General features: G+C 41.2%; 1 protein-coding gene across 1 annotated transcript; it reads left to right on the top strand.

Moving 5' to 3' along the window:
- The first annotated feature begins 326 nt into the window (after window positions 1-326).
- GPR26 (G protein-coupled receptor 26) lies at window positions 327-21,117 on the top strand. Its single transcript, XM_082225209.1, has 3 exons — window positions 327-1,431; window positions 13,083-13,196; window positions 19,007-21,117. The coding sequence occupies exons 1-3, from the start codon at window positions 713-715 to the stop codon at window positions 19,236-19,238; spliced, it is 1,065 nt and encodes a 354-aa protein (XP_082081335.1). The 5' UTR covers window positions 327-712; the 3' UTR covers window positions 19,239-21,117.
- The last annotated feature ends 2,382 nt before the right edge of the window (window positions 21,118-23,499 follow it).

A 23,499-nucleotide genomic window follows, 5' to 3' on the forward strand; every position in this document is an offset into this window, starting at 1 on the left:
GTTAAGGATGCACTGAAATATATTTTTAAAAATATAAAAAGGCTGAAAGATGGGGCTTTAGCATTTGTTGTTTGAAAAGTAACTGCTAAAGATATCAAATGGATGGGTGGGATTTTTTTTCAGACTTCCAAGATCCCCAGATATCAGGGGGATATCATCTGAGGGATGTAAAGGGGGAAAGGGAAAGGAAGCTGGTATGTCAATCACACCAGCAAATCACCAGCAGTGTGCATGCTTTAATCCATTAATGGGGGATTTATCTGTGATCATAAAAGCAGGTTAGTCAGCCTGGAAGCGTGTAGGTGGGAGGGAGAGAGAGAGAGCGTGGAGAGAGCAAGAGAGAGACAGAGGAAAAGAGGTAAAGAGAATAAATACACTGGTTGAATTGCTGGGAAGCTTTAGGACCAATAATCAGGGATCTCGGACGAACTGCTCCTGTGAACATCCTGCTTTCTTTAGAAGGAGACTGTGGCTTGGTGCTGCTGAGATACATATTTTTTAAAACCCTCCTCATAGTTTGATAGGCATTCCCAATGCTTTTTGTGCATGTCTCTAAAAAGCGTTGACGTGGAAAGAAGCAGCAGCAGTAGCAGCAGCAGCAGCAGAGAGGAAAAAACTGCAGCTCTTCTAAAAATACTGAGGGCATGCAGGAGTGTGAGCAGGCTGGGGAGGAGGAGGAGGGTGTGAGAGTGCCTCACACCATGTTTTCTGGATGCCAGCTGGGTGCAGTTTTGGAAATGTTCCTCCTGTGAATGGAGGCACCATGAACATTTGGGAAGTGATCCTGGCTTTCTTGATTGTGGTACTCATCCTTGTCTCACTGCTGTCCAACGTGCTGGTGCTGATCTGCTTTCTGTACAGCGCAGATATCCGCAAGCAAGTCCCAGGATTGTTTATCCTCAACCTGACCTTCTGCAACTTGTTGATGACTGTTTTGAACATGCCCCTGACCCTGGCTGGGATCATTTACAAGAAGCCGCCTGGAGGAGACCAGCTCTGCCACATCGTGGGTTTTTTAGAGACTTTCTTGACTACCAGCTCCATGCTGAGCATGGCAGCTCTAAGCATAGACAGGTGGATAGCGGTGGTGTTTCCTCTCAACTACCATTCCAAGATGCGTTACAAAGATGCTGCTCTCATACTGAGCTATACATGGTTGCATTCAGTGTCTTTTCCTATAGTGGCAACTTCTCTTTCTTGGGTGGGTTTCCATCACCTTTATGCCTCCTGCACCCTCTCCAACAAGAAACTGGAGGACAGGACACAGTTTGTGGTTTTCACAGGGGTCTTTCATTCTCTCAGCTTCCTCCTCTCCCTCGTAGTCTTGTGTTTCACATATCTAAAAGTGCTGAAGGTGGCACGCTTTCACTGTAAAAGGATTGACGTGATCACTATGCAGACCCTCGTGCTGCTGGTGGACATCCATCCCAGGTAAGGAGATACCTGTGTCCTTGACTGCCAAGGGCACACACTTCTGAGGATACCTGCGGAGAGGCAAGATTATGTTTATTATCAGACTCAATTGCCATCCATCTGTAATTTTTTTTTTTAATGTAGCACTTGCCTAATTCTAATCTGCATGCTTATATTCTCAGGTCTCCTTGTAGCTACAAAATTAATTGCCAATTATATCCTGCAAAGAGCAAAATATGTCATCTAGGAATCCTTGGCTGTGTTTGAGGGCTATAGTGGAATCAAAAGGTTTGCATGTGCATACATGTCCTTTCAGGTAGTGTGCTTGAATCTTTGCTGTTTTCACTTACCATGAACAGATTCATCATGCCTGTTCATTAAAGTTAATCAGTAACGTCCATGGGTGTTTGATGAACTGGTTCAGGCTGAAATTCCTTGTGTTCCTTAAAACTGCAGTGGGGAGATAGCACACTGAATACCATTCTGCTTTCTGTGACTTTGTGAATGTCACTTTGGAGTCAATAACTTTATTTTCCTTGAAGGAAGGATGCCCAGAGAAATAATATTTCCAAAAGAAGCATGAGCAACCAACTAGGTACAAATACATCCAAAATAGCATTGAGATTCAAATTAGTACTGACAAGCAAAGGAGACTTGAGACTTGTTCGAGAGACCTTAAATCAACCCATATTTTCTAGGTATGGGAGTCTCAAGACAAGGGAGGGGAGAGGAAGCAAGCAATGACTAGGATGGGGAGGGATAACTAGGGGGAGGTACAAAAGGGAATGTCACAGAGAATGAAGAAGAAATATAACCAAGGGATCTTTGTAGTGGAGGTTTAGATATCAGATGTGAGAAGATTTGACAGGTGGAATGTCATCTGACTGACTTTCCTAGAGTAGATTTTGCTTGTGGGAGATGAAGGTACAATGAGTTTGTTGTGATTTTCAGTTGGGGGAGAAAAAAGAAGGGAGAAGTGTAACCAAGTATGTGACAGGGAGAAAAAAGGATTCTGGTGTGAGTGGGAATGCATGGATGTGGGGGGTGGGGGGGGGGAAACCTCACCGGAAGAATATAGGAAAGAGAGATGGGTTTAATGAAGGTCCCAGCTACGCAGCTACTCATAATTTTTCTCTCTGTCTCCCCCACCCCCCTCTCTGTATCTATACATTGATGAGGCAATAGTAATGCGGTGTGGTGGCTTCCTAAAAAGGCTGAGTTAAATTTTGATCATTTAGAACCTGTGGAAGACAGGAACAAAGTAATGTAGCTGCCTATCTTTTCCCTTCACTGTGAGTAATAGCAGCTGGTCAAGGGAGAGGAGGCGGGGAGGCAAGGACTTGATGGGAATATATATAATTTTGCATGCTATTTTCTTTTCTTTTTATTTCATAAAATTTACATACCACTTGATTGTACAAAAAAAAAACTCCTCAAAGCAGTGCGCAATAAGTTGAAACAATAAAACTATCACTAAAAAAGAATACAGCCATAATTTGAAGCATACAGAAAGTTGAAACCAGAATACAGTAGTCTATTTTTTAAAAAAAATAAGCTCATACAAACTTTTGAAATATCTGAATAAGCTTGCCTAAATAAGAATTTCTTCAGCAGGCGTTGAAAAGTATACAGTGAAGGTATAGAGAAAGTGAATAGAGATAAGTATTTATCCTTATTTCATAATACTAGAACCCAGAGTCATCCACTGAACAAGAATTATGGGAGATTTGGCATGGACAGATGGAAGTACTTCTTCAACTAGCCCATGGTTAAACTATCACATGAAGTAGGCAAGTCCACTAACTTAGATTTGCTTTAAAGGGGGATTTAGTTGGAGGATAAAGCTACCAAGGGCTACTAGTCGTAATGGCTATATTATCATGTCTCTGGATACCAGGAGCTGGTAATCAGGAGTACGCAGAGAGCAACTGTGCTCATTTTCAACTTTGGGATACTGAAGGGCATCTGGTTGGCATCTGTAAGAAACAGAATGCTGAACCAGAGAGGCTTTTGATCTGATCTAGCAGGATTCTTCATGTTCATATATAAAAATAATATTAATAATGGAATCAGTGTGGTCTCAAGAAAGGGGAAAAAAAGGGAAAAAGTGCACAGTCAGATGAAAGAAATAGAAGGTAATAGCATTCACATAGCACTTTAGAGCTCAAAAGTCTTCAAAACATTACTTCATAACCTTAATATCAGCCTAGTAAGGCAGACCAGCATAATCACCCCTATATCCCCTGGTTGCGTGGCAGTGGTTTACCTAAGTCTGTGTACAGTGGTACCTCTGTTAAGAACTTAATTTGTTCTCGAGGTCTGTTCTTAACCTGAAACCATTCTTAACCTGAGGTACCACTTTAGCTAATGGGGCCTGCCGTTGCACCACCGCCACACGATTTCTGTTCTCATCCTGAGGTAAAGTTATCAACCCGAGGTACTACTTCCAGGTTAGCATAGTCTGTAACCTGAAGTGTCTGTAACCCGAGCTGTCTGTAACCTGATGTACCACTGTAGTGAGTTTGTGACAGAGATGAAATGCAAACTGGGAGTTGCTTTATCCATATCCCAATATCTTATGGCCCATCTATGCATGGCATTGCAGACCAGTGAATGGATTCAAATTTACTTGGAAATAGCTGTGGGGGCTTAAAAGGGCAGAGGTGAGATACAAACGCTGTAGCACAGCAGGGGGTAGTTGTACCCATCCCTTCAGGGTCATTTCTCCAGTTTAAATCACTATTAGCCTCACTGAGGGAGAGGGAATGAAAGCTACAAATTAATATGAGCACCTGTCTTCACTGTGGCTAAAAGCAGTTGCCAATTTAAATCAGGACAATAGCATGTTTCAACTAACCATAAGACAAACTGCAATTTGCCTGGATTCAGAAATAGCACATAGGTGCAGCTTGTCTAAAGTAGAAGTGTAAGCTTCTAAATCTGCCCCCTCTGGCTGCACTAGAGGAAGAGAGGAGCTTATTTTTTAGTAAATGCATATCAGATTGTACTTTTTAAAGAGCTGATATCGAATATATATCAAATACATTCACTGATATTTGACATATATTTCATTTAGCTTGAAAATAAAATACTGTTCTGTGACCAGTCAGTATCAAAACAGCAAATGGATAGACCAAAGTGATAAATAATCAAGTCTCTGAAAAACCAAATCATTCCTTATGCTAATTTCCTAGTGGATCTTATTTTTACATGGATAATGGGAGTTTATTTTTGAAGTGTAGCATTCAGCTCAAAGTGTGACTTCTGGTAACCATGGTTAATTCCAGGTGTTATAAATTTTATATTCCTTCTCTTGTTAATATGGGAGGCTAATATGCACTATATCACCGTAAATGTCCTTAATTATAGTCTTTCTGTAATACCAGACTCCCTGCATACCACCTAAGGTAAGTTGTAAATCCTTCCCAAAAGTCGTTTTTATAAAGGAAACATTGACCAAATTTGTGCAGCCCGAATGAATGATGTTATGCCAGATGTCAGGATATGTCTCCCTCTGCCCCGCCTCCAGAATTGGTTGTACATCATGGTGCAAAGTCATTTACAAGCCTTTTGTTTAGGGCTATGCAGCAACCAGCAGTTGAGCAATGTTAAGTAGGAAGATGCCTTATGATGCCTTAAATTGGAATGGTCAAAGGAGTTCCGTTCAGTATGACTGGGAGGCATATGGAAGGACTCAGGCAGATCTAGGTTCTCTCAACACTTCTGTCTCCCACTCTTTGGTTTATGATCAGAGGGAAATGGAAGAAAACTGATCCTTCTGACTTTCCAAACTCAGATCTCTCTCACTTGTAGCTTTGCAGCTAAGCTCAACGGCATCACCTTATCAAAAACTCCTATATCAACCCTTTCCAGCCTAGTACCCATCAGACATTAGGGACTACAACTCCCATCATCCCTGCCCAGTGGCCACGCTGGTTGGGGCTGATGGGTGTTGGAGCCCAAAACATATAGAAGGCACCAGATGAGTGAAGCCTTACTTATGGTCTTCCTCAACCATAGCATGGGGTCTTTAGTGATCACATTAAGGATAAGCAGGTTAGTTGTCCTCTGAATGCATGACTCCATAGCCCACGCTGCATAAAAGTCAATAAAGCCACAGTGCTCATCAGTGTGTATGGGCCCACGTACACAAGTCTTAGAAGATTATGCCCTTATTTTTGCTTTCCAATACTCACTTCATCGAGCTAGCAAGTTTGGACAGGTGGGGTTTAAATGGACTTGGGTTGTCTCCTGTGCTTTTTTTCTTTTTTAAAAAAAGTTTAGGGGTACTCTCATTTTCCTACTCATATTGAAATATTTCTCCTCAATGAGGCCAAACTTAGATTCACAAAATGTTTAGGGGTATGTGTACCCCCAGAAAAAAGCACTAGTTGTCTCCACCTTCTGTACCCCCTCCACATTATGAAGCTTAAATCAAAGCTGATCAGTAGGACTAACCTTCTTTGTTATGTGGTGGCATAAATGCCACTGAAATCCATATGTTTTTCATAACCAATCATATTTCACAGCATTTCTGTGCCTCTTAGGCACATTTTCAGTCCACACCTAGAAGGGAAGTGAGAACAAAGTATATAAATGAGATAACTGAGAAATAAAAAAACCCTTATGGATTTAGGTTTTGCAAAGGTTGGATTGGATCATTGACATTTTGCAGTATAATGCAGACTTCCTTCTCCATATGATTTGGGAGGTGTTCAATAACACTATCTAAAGTTTGTTCAAACGGGAGCTTTGATTTCACAGGAACATGCAGCCACAGAACTGTATAGACAGCTAATTATAAGGATTATGCATAAGGAACACCATGAATTCAGATAAACATGGTTTTGAACAGTAGACGTTCTGCGGTATTTAAATAAAGCAATAGTTTGAATCTATTAGATTTGCATCTGAGCAAAATCTGACGGTGTGGAGAAGCCCACTTGTGAGGGTCCTCCATGAGTGGTGGGCATCTACTTCCCATGGAATTTGTTTCCATCTGCTCTTTTACACACACACACACACACACACACACACACACACACAATCTTATGGAGTAACTCAATTTGGCTAATCTGTTAGATTTTGCATTTTCTTTCTTCTTTTTTCAAATAAATCTAAGTGGGAGAAATTGTTTGAGCTAGACTTTACCTACCCTCTTATTTTGTCCCTGCAGATGCTTTGTACCCCATTGCTAAGGGAACAACTTAGGGGTGGGTAGAAAGAATGGAAGAAAGCAGGAGATAGCGTTTCCAAGCCTTCAGAATGGTTCAAGGATAAAAGATCCTGGGCTCTTCCAATATGTCTGGAAAAGAACTTGGGTAATGTTGAAAAGCAGCGAGCTTCAGAAAAGGGCTGTGACTCAATAGTAGACATGTTTTGCTTATGAATAGATCCTAGGTTCAATTTCGTGATGTGTCTGTATAGGGTTGGGAAAGTCTGTTACCTGAAAGCTTCTTCCCATGGAGATCTTGGGTGGTCACTGTAAGAACAGAGTGCTGGACTAAATGGGTCTTTGAACTGATGCAGCAGGTTCTTGTTATGTTCCTGCGGTCTTATTTATTTATTTTATTTCTTACCATCCTTAACCATAAGATCCCAGAGCAGGTTACAAAAATAAAATATATCATTATAAAAGAAATAATGAAGTAAAACTGTTACAAAACAAGAAAAGTATAGAAACAATTAAAAACAGTTCCATACAAAAGTAAATAAATAAATAATCTATATGTAAGAATAATAATAAATAATAAGCAAGCAAACAAACAAACAAAATAATCCATATGTATAAACAAGCAAAAATGCAGCTGTAAAGATTACTTTATAAATGCAGCTGTAAAGATTACTTTATAAAACTTCATTAGGTGCCCAGAGAATTTATGCTGGAGATGTAATGCTAGAGCTGTGTATGAAACTCAGAATTTTCTCGATAGAAGTAGTTCATGAAACAGAAGCAATTACTCGTTATCTCGTGCGAATGAACTTTCTAGCTGGCCAAATGAGAAGTTGAGGATTTAGTTTTACCAGAAGACAGAGAACTAAATTCATTCATGATATGAAACAGAGAACTAACAGTTGATCTGAACACTGTGAAAATGCTTTTTTTAAAAACGTTTTGAAAAAATACATTGAATTTTCCATAGCTCACTTTCGCCATCTAGTGTCACATTTGTACACTGCACTTTACAACACATCTAAGACGTTGTATTTGCTGCTGTGTAGCTGAGTCCTGGGTCTGAGGCACTTGCCCAGAGGCACCAATGAAAGCCTTCATGGGTGTGGTTCCTGTGTTAAACAATCTCTCATACATAAAAGCTAGCTGAAGACACAGCAGCCACATGCAGACTTTACCATGTAGACACTCCCTTTTGTTCAACAAGGCACTTTCATTACACCTGATGAAATTCTTTGTGCTACGCAACTATGAAAGGCACAGGAGCCTTGTCTTGCTTTCCACCAGCAGTTTACAAGCTGTCTTAAAGGGCAGGCCCACAGAGAGCACATTACAGTACAGTAGTTCTAACTGGGTGTTGAAGCCAGTTGCACAATATTTAAACATGTTATGCCCGGCCGCTAAGAGTCCTTGCAAGGAAAAGACCTGCAAAGACTTGGCTATCCAATTAACACTTGTGTGGTTTTCTTTTTCTAGTTATGTTTACGGCACTGCCAAAATACAGGCATTTTGTGCAGCTTGAGCAGAGCAAAAGGAAAGAAATGTCACATATCAACAAGATTATGTTCTCTAGCCAGTCTAAGGAGCAAAACATGGGTGCTAATTGCCATGATCTTGTAACCTCCTTCTTGAACTAACTTCATTTATCGGAGTTTTCAGTGTGCTCCTGCTAGCCAAGTGACCTCAGCTGCCACAACAGCTCTTCTGCATTTTGTAATTCCTATTTTAGACAGAAAAAAAGAAATCTGTGGCCATCTCAAAGGTTCGTTTTATTTTTGTTACACAAACCTATTGGTCCAAGAGATGATAGCATCTTAATCTATTCCAGGCCTAAAAAGGAAAGTCTATGAACCTTACCCCCCTTTGCACATTTACGCAGCATAGGTTTCAAGGCTAGCATTCAAGGAGATGCAGGAAAAAATGAAATCGCTCTTTAGAGAGGTGCAGAACAACCCTAACCCCTGATCTGTGCGGCTGCTTGGAGTTAGTTGAGGGCACCTTCACAGCATTCTGCTGATGTAGAGATGGGAGCTGCTGCACTCACTGAAAGTGCATTGGAGATCATGCAATCTCTGGTCTTTCCCATAAGACGTCATAAGCCTGCTGGATCAGGCATAGGTTGGCATGGCATTGAGGCCAGGATTGGTTCTTCATTCCACAAACCCCACATTGATGGGTCCGCTAGGCTTGCACTGCACCAAACCTGTTCCATTGGAGTTGGCCAGTGCTGAACCTTGCCAAAGGTAAAGGTAAAGGGACCCCTGACCATTAGGTCCAGTTGTGACCGACTCTGGGGTTGTGTTGCTCATCTCGCTTTATTGGCCGAGGGAGCCGGCGTACAGCTTCTGGGTCATGTGGCCAGCATGACTAAGCCGCTTCTGGTGAACCAGAGCAGCGCACGGAAACTCCATTTACCTTTCCGCCGGAGCGGTACCTATTTATCTACTTGCACTTTGACATGCTTTTGAACTGCTAGGTGGGCAGGAGCAGGAACCAAGCAATGGGAGCTCCCCCCTTTGCGGGGATTCGAACCGCCAACCTTCTGATCAGCAAGTCCTAGGCTCTGTGGTTTAACCCACAGCTCCACCCACGTTCCTGTGCAGTTGGCCAGTGCAGAACCTTGTTCTGGGAAGGCTCTGGCCCAAGGGGAGGTGGGTGGGAAGCTCTCAAGGCAACATGGCCCTGAGCACCAGAGGAAGCAGCCTTATATAGTCTTTCCCTTCCTTTTGCAAGGGCTCATGGGACAGCTATTTTCCCCATGAACCCATTGCACGGGCAAGATACTTGCAAATAAGGCAGCTTGGCAAGATCTATGCTCAGATTCCTCAGGATATGAACCACTATATCCTATATGAACTGTCCAGTCAATATTGTAGGCACACATTTGCTTTGAAGCACAGCATGGACAAAATAGTAAATAGCGAACCAAATCGTCTGTGCAGGTATGTCCCTTTCAGGAGCATGCCAATATATACATGTTTACAGGAGTCATATTCTGGAACAGATAACGCCTGGGTCATCTGCTCTTAAACCTGGCCCAAGCATTCATAATTTACCCCAAATTAACAAGTCTGTTGCAGCTCATTCCAAGAAAAGCTATGTCAATCAGGCAAAATGTGATCTGTTAAATTATCTATTGCATGGAGACTGGCTTGGGAATAATAAGCATAGCATATATATTTTTCTACCTCTTTCCATCAATGTGCATCATCAATGTGCATCATCAGTCATGCAGACATTTCTTGATTTAATCAGTGGAGGAAGATTTTGGCCCTACACATTGCCCAGACATACGTTGCAAGTGTCCACAGTCTTCCTGCAAACCTACTCAAAATGTACTGAGATCCAATTCTGAAAGGAGCAGTTCAGGGGCAGCAATCTGTTATGACATCACACCTAAAGAAATGACTAATAATACGTGTGACTGATTTAAAGAGTTGCATTTAACCCTATTTAAATGTCAAAGGCAACCTGAACTAAAAGGCTTGTTTCTCTTCAGCTACCTTTCTACTCTGCGTACAGAAATAGCACTGATTTCAGCCAAGTGTTTTATCAGGACATCGTGGCTATTTTAAGACCCTAATAGCTTTTCACATGGCTGAAAACAGCCCAGAATTGGCTCAACTCTGGACCACCTCAGGCCAATTGCATGCCATGTATATTCAATATTCCTGCACCAAATGTAGCAACATAGAAATCATATACACTATTCAATCTCCAAGGTGTTTTTGCCCCTCATGGCTCTTCAAATAACATCCCAAAGAAAGAAGTCAGACATGGTAGCGTTCATTTAGCAATGATTAACAGAAATATTAAATGAAAGCATTAAAAAACCCAGTTCATTTGGACAGCACAATAATATATGATCATTTATTATTTAAGTATTCCAAATTCACAGTGCTCTGCTCACAGCCAAGTCTCTTCTTTTGTCAGGCCTGTGCAATTTCTAACCTATCAACCTGACCACAGCCTTCCAGCTATGTATGACAGCCTGAGGGGAGCTGGATAAATGTTCAGATTTTGCAGACTGCAAAGCAAGCATGTAGGCAAGGACACCACAAAATACGACTGGTTGGGGTTATGGTCTCCACATCTTTAACCCTAAACCTCATTCAGTACTTTGCGTTAAGGCCAAGATTCATGTGACGTTAAATGTGTCTAAGTTTTTAAAGTGCATGTTTTTATTCTTTAAATAGCAGTCATGAGATGAGGGGAGGAGAACCACAGTATGTAGGCCAGATCGATTTATCCCTTTCCCTCGATGCAAAGGTACCATCATTGCATATCCTCCAACATTCCTCGGATGGAAATAGGGACATTTCTCCCTCATTCCTGCAACTGACCCTCCTCAACCCCCCATTTTTTTCTCTCCCCCGCCTTACAGAGCATTTCTACCACTACCACACCAAAGGGAAACAACACACCATCCTGAGAAAACCCTTAATCCCAATTTTTATTTTATCCTATGGTAGATTTACAAAAGGAAAAACACATACCAATAAATACATTTTAGAAAGGGGAAAGTTTACAAAGGATTTTTAAAAAAACAAATAGATGAATAAATAAAGACTCCTTGTGCTACACTCCCCTTTCTTCCTGCCCAGGGCAAGCCTGCTCTCTGCCTGCACCTCAGAGCCGGCCAGCGCCAGAGCAAGCCGATCGGGCGCCTGGGGTGGCATGCATGCCCTGCGCCCAGGGGCGGGGCCAGCCGGGCAGGACACCCTGCAGGGCCTCCGAGGAGTCTGCCTGCCTCCTCCCAGCTACCCTACAGCTGAGGGGGAGTCAGCGGGGGACCGTTTGGGGCAGCACGGAGCCTGCTGGTGCCCAAGCCACCGCACCACTCCCAGGAGAGACGCATGGCTTGGATGCGCTGCAGGACCCGTGGTGAGTGCTGCCGGTCATTTTGTCACCCCCCTCAGTGGTGACACCTGGGGTGACCCGCCCCCACCACACCCCATTCCTTCGGTCCTATGAGCTGTCTAAGAGAGAAGGTGGGCAGCTTGTAGCTGCCACTTCTGCTGCTACTGGCTCGTCCTCTTCCTTGAGCTTGGAGGTGGCACTGGCAGGGGGAACAGGGACATTCCATGGTCAAATCAGAAGCCAGGATGCCTTTCACGATTCCGGGATTGTCCCTGGAAAATAAGGACACTTGGAGGGTATGCCAATTCCCCCTCATACCAATTAAAGAAGGAAGCATCTCTTGTCACCAGTACCGAATTTAGATACATTTTCTGCTGGATTAACCTAAGTTAATTTTGAAAGTCCACTATGCAATGCCCAGTGCCAAACTTCTTGTGGCATCCTTCTATCTGGATCTTGAGCTCCCCGGCTGAAATTCTTTGAGTTACATCAGATTCAGATTTCAAAACTCTTTCACCTATGTTGTTAATTGAATTACAACTATAAGAATGTATTAATAATGTTCCAAAATATGATCTTTTCGTTAGTATGTCAAATGTTCGGTTTACTTACTAGAAGCCTGCTTATTGAAAAGGTATAGTTTGAAAGCATTGCTTTATATTAAGAGATGAATATGTTACTGCTCAAAAGATTCTCCTATCTGAGTTAGGTGAAAATTTTCCCCAAACTACGGAAATCTACAGAAGGGCTTGTATCAATGCATTTTCTATGTCCCAGCTGAGTGTCACATTTTAAAAGAGCATTGAATTCCTCTAATCTAAAGCAAATAATCATTTCACTACAAATCCATGAGGCTACTTGTCATAGTAGTTGGCAACGTTAGGCCCCAATCCACCACAAAGGCGGATTGCCCAGGCAGGCACAATCTGTGGCCCAGTGAAATAACTAAGGTGGGATACAGGGCTGGGTAAAAATCAGGCCAAATCTTTATGACTATGGTGGAGAGTTGGCATGGCAGTAGGGCGAGGATCCTGTTCCTCATTCCACCAGCCATTGCTAATGGAATGACACGCTGTCAGGGAGGTACCCAGCCCCCCTCCATGTGAATAACCCAGCACTGAGCCCTGGCGTGGTGCAAGGCAAGGATCCAGGGTGGGGCATGCTATAGCTATTCCTCCCCTTGGGCTGCTTATGGAGGAGCCCTCTACTATGCTTCCAGCATGTCTTCTACACACACCTGCACACCCCAACCTTTCCCCCATGCAGGCCAGCAAGAGGCATTATCAGAGTTCAAGGACACATTCCAGAAAGGCAAACACATTTGGGGCACCAAGCAGGGCCAATGAATGGTGTGGCTTGGGAAGAATTACAAGGATGAGACAGAGAAGTCTGGAGGGTTATAGTCAGCTTTCAGGCTTGGTTTTCCCCACCCCTGACTCAGCAAGGCCATGTGAGTACGTGGGCTCCCGAAAAGGAGCTCACAGCTACTTTGTTCCCCCTCAGCCCCTTTTACTGTGTCAGCGCTCGTTGTTTTTGTGCATCTTCAGGCAAACGCCTGAGCGTGGCTTCTAAGTCAAGGTGATGAAATGCCATTTGAAATGATAATTTGCTTTCATGTTTTTATGTCAAAAAACAGTGTAAGAGAGCGATGCCTAGAAGAACAGAAGAGGCGGAGACAACGAGCAACCAAAAAGATCAGTACATTTATTGGCACTTTTATACTCTGTTTTGCACCATATGTAATCACAAGGTAGGTTTAAGCTCGTCTTTTCTCATTTTCATCCGCAGCGCACTCCTGTTATTTGTATCAGCAGACGATTAAACTTCTGCTTGTCAAAATTATGCTAAGCATTTTCCACTGTGCTGAGAAGTGTTGCCATCTTAGGCGCCCACATTTTATGGTCTCCACTGTGGCCAAAGATTTGTTAGTGGAAGGGATCAAATCCAGCATCCCAATGGGAAAGTCTTTGATATGGATTAAGGAGAATACAGTTAGACTCACATCAAAGAAGATCACATAGAATTCAGAATGTTGTCCGCACATTTCAGTGGGTATGTTGTGTTGTGCGATGCAGAGCAGATGTTCTGGGACACATGGTGGCTACTTTAAATTAATGCACACAGATGTTCCAAGTTTACAGCGAACATTTGAATGGACTGCCAGCATTTTCTGAGTCCTGGTCCTTATTATCAAAATGGCATCCTCCATGCATAAGGGGGAGATATCATCAGTTTAAAGAAACTCCAAGTTTTGCCAAAGTACAAAAACAGCCCCAAATGCCCTTAGTAGTGACAGAATCCACAGTGTATGATGGATGGATAGAAAGCTTAATAGGAGTGCTAGTGCAAGAGAATATACTGAATAGGAGAAGAGCTTACTGCATGGGTTTTCATTCAGAACCCACGGTATCTGATTACTATGAGGTAGAAAAATGTAATCCCAACACGTTTTTCTTAAAAAACAACACCCATGCACAGAAAAGACTGTTTGGGCAATTTAATTCCGATAATATCCAAGAGCGCTTTGAATTTTGTCATTTACTGTATCTACCCTCTTCCACAATGTTTCTTGGCCCCTTCAGCTATAACTGGTGAGACCCCTTTTTTGCACACCACCCCAACATTTAGAAGCCTTTGTGGAATAACATTTGAGGTTGCCTCTCCATATTCTTAAGATGCATCAGTCTTATGAGAAAGGTTTATCACAAACAGGTCATATCACAGTTTTTCAGACCTGGAGCTACAAACCAGTATTGCTGTTCAAAGCTTATTCCTGATTAATAAGTGCTAGAAGATGCACAACAATGTTAATTTTGAATGGCAATTGTAAAATAAATAAATAATAGATATTATGACATTCCTTATTGACTTATGAACATTTTTGAATCCAGTATCAGAGAGGTTCACAGAAACCCCTGCTTTGTTGCTATGTTGCAGGCAAGAAGCAAAAAGGGGGGGGGAACAACCTCTGCATTTATAAACCTCACTCAAAACTGGCCTGGTGGAAATGAATTATTGAAATGTGGATTACTGTGCTTCAGAAGCAACATAAGAGGGAATGAGCTAAAAGGCTGTGTTAGCTTCTCTGAACATTTGGAATGTGTTGATTTATTTTTGACCAAGCGCTTCATGGAAAAAATGATAATATCTTGGCACCCATTAAACTTGGAGTGGGATTAACAGCAATGTTCAGTGCCCTGATAAAAGTCAAGACTGTAGGAAGCTTGTCGCTCACCTTTCTTCCACTTCCATATTTTTTTAATATAGTGGATGGATACTCAGAAGTGCTTATTAAATAAAAATCAAATACTTGGAGGGGGGATGCAGTTCAGCAATACAGCATGTGCTTGTCTGGTTGAAAGCGCTTTGGGTTGCCTTGGGCAAGATAAAGCAGCTAACACTTTTAATAAACAATTTAATAAATAATCATGCTTTGTACCCAAGAGGACCTAGATTCAATCCTTGGTATCTTCAGGTTGGGCTAAGAAAGACCCCTATTTGAGACCCTAAACAGCCACTGACAGTTAGTGTAGGCAGTATAGACAATGCTGAGTTAGATGAACTCACAGTCTGACTCAATATATGCTTAATATGTCCACATTCAAGGTCCATTGATTGTAGCGTGAAAGACTTCCCGCCCCCCCTGTGCAATCCATTGTTAAATGTCAGTGTTATAAGTGCTTATTAAATAAGTGTTTATTAAATGTCAGCCACCTTTAAGTTTACATGAAGTTGCTACTGATTTTACAAACTAGGTAGTGTTACTGGTAGTGAAATCCAATACATATATGCAGTGCCATTTTTCTAGAAAAAGAGGTGCCGAAACTCACCATCAATGCCTCCCTTGTTCTCTTATAATGGAAATGGCGGTCACCTGAGAGGTGCCAGAACTGAGGACTCAGCTATACAGCTGCAAATAAACGTTTTAAGTGTGTTGTAAACTGCAGCATACAAATGTGACACTAGATGGCGATGGTGAGTTATGGCGATTTCAATGTATTTTTCAAAATGTTTTTTTAAAAAGCATTTTTTAAAAGCCCTACCTGGAGATGCCAGGGACTAAACTTTAAACCTTCTGAATGCTAGGCAGATTCTCTGCCACTGAGCAATGAACCTTCCCCAAAACTACTATACAAAACTACTACTGAAAAACTGCTTTAAAAACTGTTTGTATGGATGTATGGGGAAAATAGGGATATTTCACAATTCAACTGGAGTCATTCAGCTGGAGTCATACAGGATCAATTGCATCAGAATATGGATGGAAATGTGCATTTTGATATGCATCTGAACATACACCTGACTGAAAACAATGTAGGGTGAATAAAGCCTGCTTACCAGTTCCAACAAGTGTGTGTGTGTGTGTGTGTGTGTGTGTGTGTGTGAGTTGTGGCCCAGTGTGGCCGCAGGTATGTCAAGCGGCATCTGCTTGCCCTCACAAGAGTTTACAGCCCATGAAACTCCTCCATTGGCCACATGGGAGGGCAGGCCCCACCGTGAAACTTTAAAATTTTAATTGCCCAACTGCAGGCAAGTTTAGGGGTGGGATGGTCAGAGCAGACCTGGGAGAAGCCTCCCCAAACCTGGCTTCATTCAGCTCCATTTCATTAACCCCTGTTTCATCGGTCAAAGTTTCAGAATACCCGGTTAAAAGAGTCCAGGGGGATGGATTCTGTCCAAATCCCCAGACAAGGGCTAATGAGCCATAGAACTCCCCAAATTTGCGTTCCAGAGAGATTACCCAGAATTGATTAGCACCATAGGGATTGGCCCTGAAGGGAAATCACCCAACAGGTGGGTTAGCTGGTTCAGGATATACACAAATGCTTATGCCAAAACCTACTGATATCTGTAATCAACAATGTTGGGGCCATTTTGATCCCATGCTTGTGATCCCTTGTCATTATTTCTCCTTATTTCTCATTCCCTCTCCCCATCCTCATGGCCTGGGCACACTGTGCCTGGTTCCGGAAATGACACCTGCATTTGGATAAGCATCTAATTTAAGTCCATGAGCATATGCTTGGGCACGTACAGCTAATTATCTCAATTAGAGTGCAAATATATAAATTATATCCAGTGGGATATAAGACACAGACACAATTTAAAAATAAAAACATTATCAGTTGTATTTCCAAGTGTTGTATGGTATGAAAATTTGAGGGGAAAGGAAGGGCACTCAAGGAAATGTAGTAATAAGTGTCTAAACTCCCCCTCCCCTTTGAAGGCCATTTCTTCTCGATGTTCTTTTATAAAAGGTTAGTTGGAATTCATAACATTGATTGATAGCAAGTAAGATATAAACCACTTTGCATCTTAGTGTTTCAGGGTATTCACAGAGCTTTCATCAACTTCCATCAGAATATCAATAACTCTACCTTTCGAGCGGGGCAAGTATTCAGATAGCAATGAGAGTATGAATTATGCTTTTTCCTACATTGTGACTTCCTTAACCTATTCAGTGAAAGCCTTTCTAGAAAAAAAACCACAGAATGGCCTGCATAAATTGAAATGTTTCTTAATGGAGATCTTACACACAAGAGTGGCACTCATAGCATATGACAGAAAAATCCCATCTGGAACCTGACAGAAAGTAATTATAAGAAAGTGGAACTAATTGTTCACTTTAAAATCAATAGTATACCATTACCTTCAAATGTTCCCCTTGGGTAACAGTGCCTATAAATAAGCTCAGCTCCTGCGTCCATTCTGATTTACCTCTTCACTAGCAGTAATGGTGTGCGAGGGGACTAGTGTTCACCTAGGGCATGACTCTTCCCTTCACAGGTGCAACATCTATGGGGGGGAAGGATCCACAAGGGTTCAAAAGTGTCCTGTTTTCATCTCTCCTCCCCACTCTCAGTTTATATTAAGATGACAAGATAAGGGGGAAAGCATCATGCTCCCACCCCTTAAATGCTTGTGAAGAGGAAGGAATTTAACAGGCGGACCTTGCCATACAAACTATTAAAACAGCAGAACCCTGTCCTTGTTTGTATCTGGCCACTGTAGTTTATGTAGGCAAGTGCACACTCCAGCAATCCACTAGGTCAGCCCAGGATAGAGAACATTGTCCAGTTCATAGGGTCCTCAGAATTATTCCTTGAGTGACATATATATGTTCACAGAGACAACATTGCTATGGGGATTTTTCAGGAAGTATTAGGAGGTGGGGTGTTTCAAATACCTGCTTCCCCACAGGTCCTGAATCCAATCCTGAAAATTGCATATGGATTACCAGTTTCAAAATGCCATTTCTGAAATTCACTGCTCTTCGTGCTAGCTTGCCTTTTCAGAGACAAGCAAAAACTCCCCCCCCCATCTCCAACCGAAATTGTTTTGTTTTAGTCTCATTTTTATTATATGTTTTTTGTATCTTGTTTTAATTAACTGAAGCTGTCTTGGTTTTACAAAGATAAGCAGCATATTTTAAATGAATAATAAATGTGCTCCTTCACATGGGAATTATTTCAAATGCAATTGAGTTAGCTATACCCATTTCTCTGGATAATCGTTTTCTTGAAATAAGGAAAGGTACATTTATAGAGATGGCTGCAACTATCTCCCTTAAAATGGCCAGCCCCCAGTATGGTTTTCCTCTGCAATTGTGTACTTGAGTAGATACAGAGACAATAAGCACAATTTGTTTGTATGTGCTAACTATATCATGTTGGTTATATAGGTATTCAGATATAAAAGTATGGGTCGATTTTTTTGTATCTGTACATATACAGTCAAGTTAAATAAGTGGGAACCTCTACGTCACAACCTCATGTCCTCCAGTTGTTGAGTCCCATCAAAACCCAGACAGTATGGCAAATAGTCAGGGATTAAGGGAATTGTAGTCCAAAGCATCCAGAGGGCACCACTTTGGGGGTGTCTCCTGTATTTTCAGAAGCAATTTAGCTAGACTGGTGACTGGGAGCGGCCGCTGAGACCATATAAAGACCTACATTGGCTCCCAGTATGTTTCCAAGCACAATTCAAAGTGTTGGTGCTGACCCTTAAACCCCAAAATAGCCTTGGCCCAGTATACCTGAAGGAGCATCTCCACCCCCATCATTCAGGTCCAGCTCCGAGGGCCTTCTGGTGGTTCCCTCCCTGAGAGAAGTGATGTTACAGGGAACCAGGCAAAGAGCTTTCTCGGTATCAGCACCCTCCCTGTGGAACGCCCTGCCATCAGATGTCAAGGAAATAAACAACTATCTGACTTATAGAAGACATCTGAAGGCAGCCTTGTTTAGGGAAATTTTTGATGTTTGATCTTTTATTGTGATTTTCATATTGTCTTGGAAGCCGCCCAGAGTGGCTGGAGAGGCCCAACCAGATGGGCGGGGTATAAGTAGTATATTATTATTATTATTATTATTATTATTATTATTATTATTATTATTATTATTATTAACCAGATGCTGTGGACAAGCAATAACTATGGACAATTGTAGTATTCTCAGAGGCTTTAATGCTGGTGGGAATAGAATGTTTGAATTTTGGTCTAATTAGGAGGTTCTAGTCCTTGATATGTTTATCTGACAATCATATTTACTCTTTTCTTGACAGACTGGTAGAATTATCATCCATAGTCCCCATCAACGCACACTGGGGAGTTATTTCCAAGTGTCTGGCTTATAGCAAAGCTGTTTCAGATCCCTTTGTGTACTCTTTGTTACGACACCAGTACAAGAAGACATGGAAGGACATAATAAACAAGATGCTGAAAAGGAGCTCAATAAATTCATCAGCCCTCACAAGTGAATCACAGAGTCGAAACATTTTGCAAGCAACTGATTGAAGAGCTGAGGTTAAACTATTTATTCAATGTAGCCTAATACTGGAACAGTCGAGGAACAATAGCTGGTGCCATTAGGATGATCAGCTGACAATATTTTGGAAAGCCTGCCTTTTAAGTCTTCAGCAACTTAGGTAACGAATTTCATAGCAAAGTTGGCTGCCTTTTAGTACTGATATCTTTAGTACTGATAGTATGTTGTTTGCAAAGATCCCCACCAATTTCACAAAATGTGTGGAAAAAGCAACATTCTAACCTCAAGGGGGTTTAGATATGGATAATGATAAGAGATTGTGTTTACATATTTCCCCACCACCACCCAAACAAACAAAAAACTGGACAATATTTGTGCCAGTTTTGATGTGTTGCAGCAAATTGACATCTGTGACCATACCAACTATGTGATCAGGTGAAGACAATCACTCCTAGTTTTTCCTGAGATTGCCCCTACTTAGTCACACATACCTAATTACACATAAACCTGTTAAGATAAAACCCTTAGGCTGCAATCCTATACACACTTACCTGGGAGTAAGTCCCACTGAACATAATAGGATTTATTTCTGAGTAGTGATGCATAGGATTGCACTGTTGGTGTTTCATCCACACCCTCTAGGTTTGCACTGGTTTTCTATGTGCAGAAGGAAGCTGCTATTGAGCCATGGCTGTGTTTACATTTGTCAAATGACGCTCTTGCCTGTGGTTGGCTGCAGAACAATTGCTTTCATACATCAAAAGAGACACACCTGGGGGACTCTTAATTTCAGCTACTGATTGCACTGCTTCCAGTCTGCAGACCTATGGGTCTTGGTGACCCACAATTCAAATGGTTGACCTCCAATAGATTAGATGATATAATCCATAGTCTGCATCTGTTTGGGGGGAAATGGGATATACTTTCAGAAGGAGTGCAAGTCTTTTCACAAGACACTTCTGATCCTCCTCAGTTGTGTGTTAACAAAACTATAACAAAACAGTAGGAAGCTGTGTCTCATGTTGCCCAAAATGTTTCCATGTTGTAATGGTTTTCTGACTGTGAAAATACCTAAAGTGTTGTTGCATTTAAAGTGTCAGTGTCTAATGTCCGCAGTGCTCTGGCTTGCGTAGGCTGCTGGCAGTCTAGAATGTAATGCTCTTCACAATGCAATAGCTAACTTTGTTTTCTGTCCGATCGTGACGCCCTGGTTGGTTGCTTCAAGAACGTGTACAGAAATGTTGCATAGGTTTCCTTAATCAATGCTCAGAACTAGATATAAGTGTTTGCACAGATGCCATAAGGATAGGATTAGCTAAATCTATTTTTTTTAAAGGAAGAAAGACTTACATAAGAAGTTTATTAGTTTGTTTTTTTAAAAAAATGCTTGTTATAAAAATAATAAGTATGACACTTATAGCCAAATTTATTTATTTTTGAAAAATCTCTGGAAATATTTTGTTTCCAGTGAACGCAGTACTCCAAAACTAAAGAATGCTGGGAAATACTTTTCTAAAAGTTAGTTTCTAAAACAGAAACTCAGTTTCGAGAAATGCAGAAGGAAATGGGATAATTCAGGCATCAGCCCCATCTTCTCTTTCTTCTTGTGCATAGTTTGCTTTTAGTGTGAGAATCCCCTTAATTACTGATCCCACTCCTGTACACATATTGCTGTGTGTACCAAGTGGTGTGTATAAAGAAGGGGCTGGGTCAGGCCTCAGATGAAATAAAAACACTACACCTAAAAAAAAGCCTCTGTTTACCTTCTATGCCTTCTGTAACCATGATGGACAATTTAATTTAAAGCAAGCAAGTAACACCCACCCTACAAAAATGCTATAGGATTTGTAAGAGAGTTTCCCTTCCATTTTCTAGTTCTGCTGTTTTTGTTTAGTACCCATATTTCCTATTGATGACTCCTCTGTCAAAGGCTATTTGCCTTTATGCTTTGTGTTGAGTTGGAAGGAAGAACATTGTTTTCTCTTAGAATTAGACAAACAGCAATTGTGTGGGCTATTTTTCCTTATCCATAATTGATTTCAAAGGAGATGCTAAGTATATTCTTCAGTGGCATTGTGGGTGCACATGCACACACACACACACACACACAAACTGTACATATGAATGTCCTGATCTGAACTGATGCACCTAAATAATTTCCATGAACGTTTATGAATTTCTTTTCTCCAAAATGCATCGTTCAACTGCTGAAGACTGATCTGAAAAATGTTGCCTCAATCCACAACTCCTACAAACTGCAGTGCTCAAAGAAACGTTTGCAAACATGAATTGCCCCGTTTAATGGCATAATGATCTTCTTCTTCCTTTGAAATGAATTGTGAGCACAATGGCAGTTCTTTGGATGGAAGTGTTTTCTTGTGGTCACTTTCAAAGCTGTTCAATTAATTACCGACTGTACACTGAATTCATATCTCTGAGCCTGTCATGGGGATATCTCCAGCTTCAATGAAAGTAAGTAAGAGGATGGTTGTAACTGAATAATTGATTTCATTGGTGTTATAAGTTGCTAAACTGCTAAAGTTACTAGTAACAAGATTTCTTAAATGTTCTCTTGCAACCAACTTAGTATTTAATCAAAACAAGTACTGCCTACTGTTCATTTGATATTCCACCATGTAAATCCCGTTTTTCTTTCAGTATTTGTTTGGCATACTTACCACTTCATAATTAAATGGTTTTATATATTTGACCTACAAGGCCATCTTCCAGTGATTCATACAAAAGTAGCTTCACTGATTATTTTGACGCTGTAGCTTATTAATAGCACTCAGTACAAGCCAGAAAGTCATATAGAAGTAGGGGGAAGCCCAAGGATAGCACTTTTGAGCAAATCATTTTTGCTGTGGTCAGTTCCAGATAATAATTGAAGAATCCAGTCCTGTATTTACCTCTCTGTAGACATACATAGGATTACATTACAAAACCTGTTTGGTTTCAACAATCTGCCACAGTACAATTTCTTGAGAGACATATTTCCTCCTCCTCTTCCTCCTTCTTCGTCTCCTCCTTCTCGAATTTACCCTTTGTGCCACTCACCCAAATTGTCTGCTACCAAGATCAAAGGATAATAGCATTAAATAAGCCAATCATTTCCCCAGGCTTTGCCTGTTATAACATTAGGATGTGGCTTACAAATCTTCAAATCTGGCATAGTGAAAAACTTAAAAGTGAATAAAGATATGAGAGTCAAGAAATAATATTGGGAATTTTTGATCCAGCTAAAGTGAAGCCGTTTCAGGGCCCATTTAATGATATCCCAGTGAAATCAAAATGACATTAGAAGTGTATCACTTAGGCTGGATCCTGGTTTCTATACTTTCTGTGTTTCAGAAAACTAACATTTTGCTTTGGTTTTAGTATGTTTGATGAATTGCATGTATACCTAAGAAAAGATAGCATGTGGAAAACAAAACACTGCTGAAACACTTCCCCTAAACTATTTTTCAAGCTCACAACACTGAAAATGTTTATTCTGGTTGGGGTCCACAGATAAATATAAAGGAAGAATAGGGTTTTGTCAGCCAGACCCTCAGCACTGAAACAACGAGACCTACACTGGGAGGAGATGTATGACTGATACTATGTTTTGTTAAGCTTATTGGGATAGAATTGTTGCTTATTAATGCCTCAGTTCAGAATCCTGTATGTATACCACTGTACATATAAAGCTGTTAAATGTGCCCCTTTAATTTCATGGGGTGGGGACCTAATTCATAGGTTCAAAGAAGGGCCTATTCAGAGCAGTTTCTTCTACTGAAACAGAAAGGCAGCTTTTGGAGTAAAACAAAAAGCATCTTAGCACATAAGAAAACACTTTATTTTAGCACATGGTTTTGGTCCATGTGTAAAGCTTGGTAGCAGCACCTAGAAGGAGTAGCTTTTATGTTTACTCATGAACAAATCCCAATGAGTTAAAATAGCTTATGGAGGGAAAGTGGCATTCACAGCTAAGTACAGGATCTCAAGCCAAGCCAAAACTACCTTTAGCTGAACTGTAAGACGTTGATTTAGAAATCAAGAGGACTAGACAGTCCTTAAACCCTGATTTTGAACTAAGTGGTATAAAAATGCTTCCTAAATTGTGCTACTGCTAACACTGACCTCAGAGAAACCGGATCCAAAAATTGATCACAGTTAATTTAATCAATGATTTTGGAATCATGTCCAGAATATATATATATATGCTGGGTTTCATTTTTGTTAAAGTCCTGGTGGCAAAAGAAAACAGGTGGTAGAATCACAAAAACTGGGCCTTCATGGATGATGGCA

The sequence above is a fragment of the Podarcis vaucheri genome (assembly GCF_965113315.1).
Source record: "Podarcis vaucheri genome assembly, chromosome: 5".
Lineage (NCBI taxonomy): Eukaryota > Metazoa > Chordata > Lepidosauria > Squamata > Lacertidae > Podarcis > Podarcis vaucheri.

What these genes read in the sequence shown, in the direction of transcription:
- GPR26 (XM_082225209.1), top strand. Translation starts at nt 713, where the DNA reads ATGCCAGCTGGGTGCAGTTTTGGAAATGTTCCTCCTGTGAATGGAGGC. An exon ending in CTGGTGGACATCCATCCCAG is followed by an intron (nt 1,432 to 13,082) that starts GTAAGGAGATAC and finishes GTCAAAAAACAG; the next exon opens with TGTAAGAGAGCGATGCCTAG. An exon ending in GCACCATATGTAATCACAAG is followed by an intron (nt 13,197 to 19,006) that starts GTAGGTTTAAGC and finishes TTTTCTTGACAG; the next exon opens with ACTGGTAGAATTATCATCCA.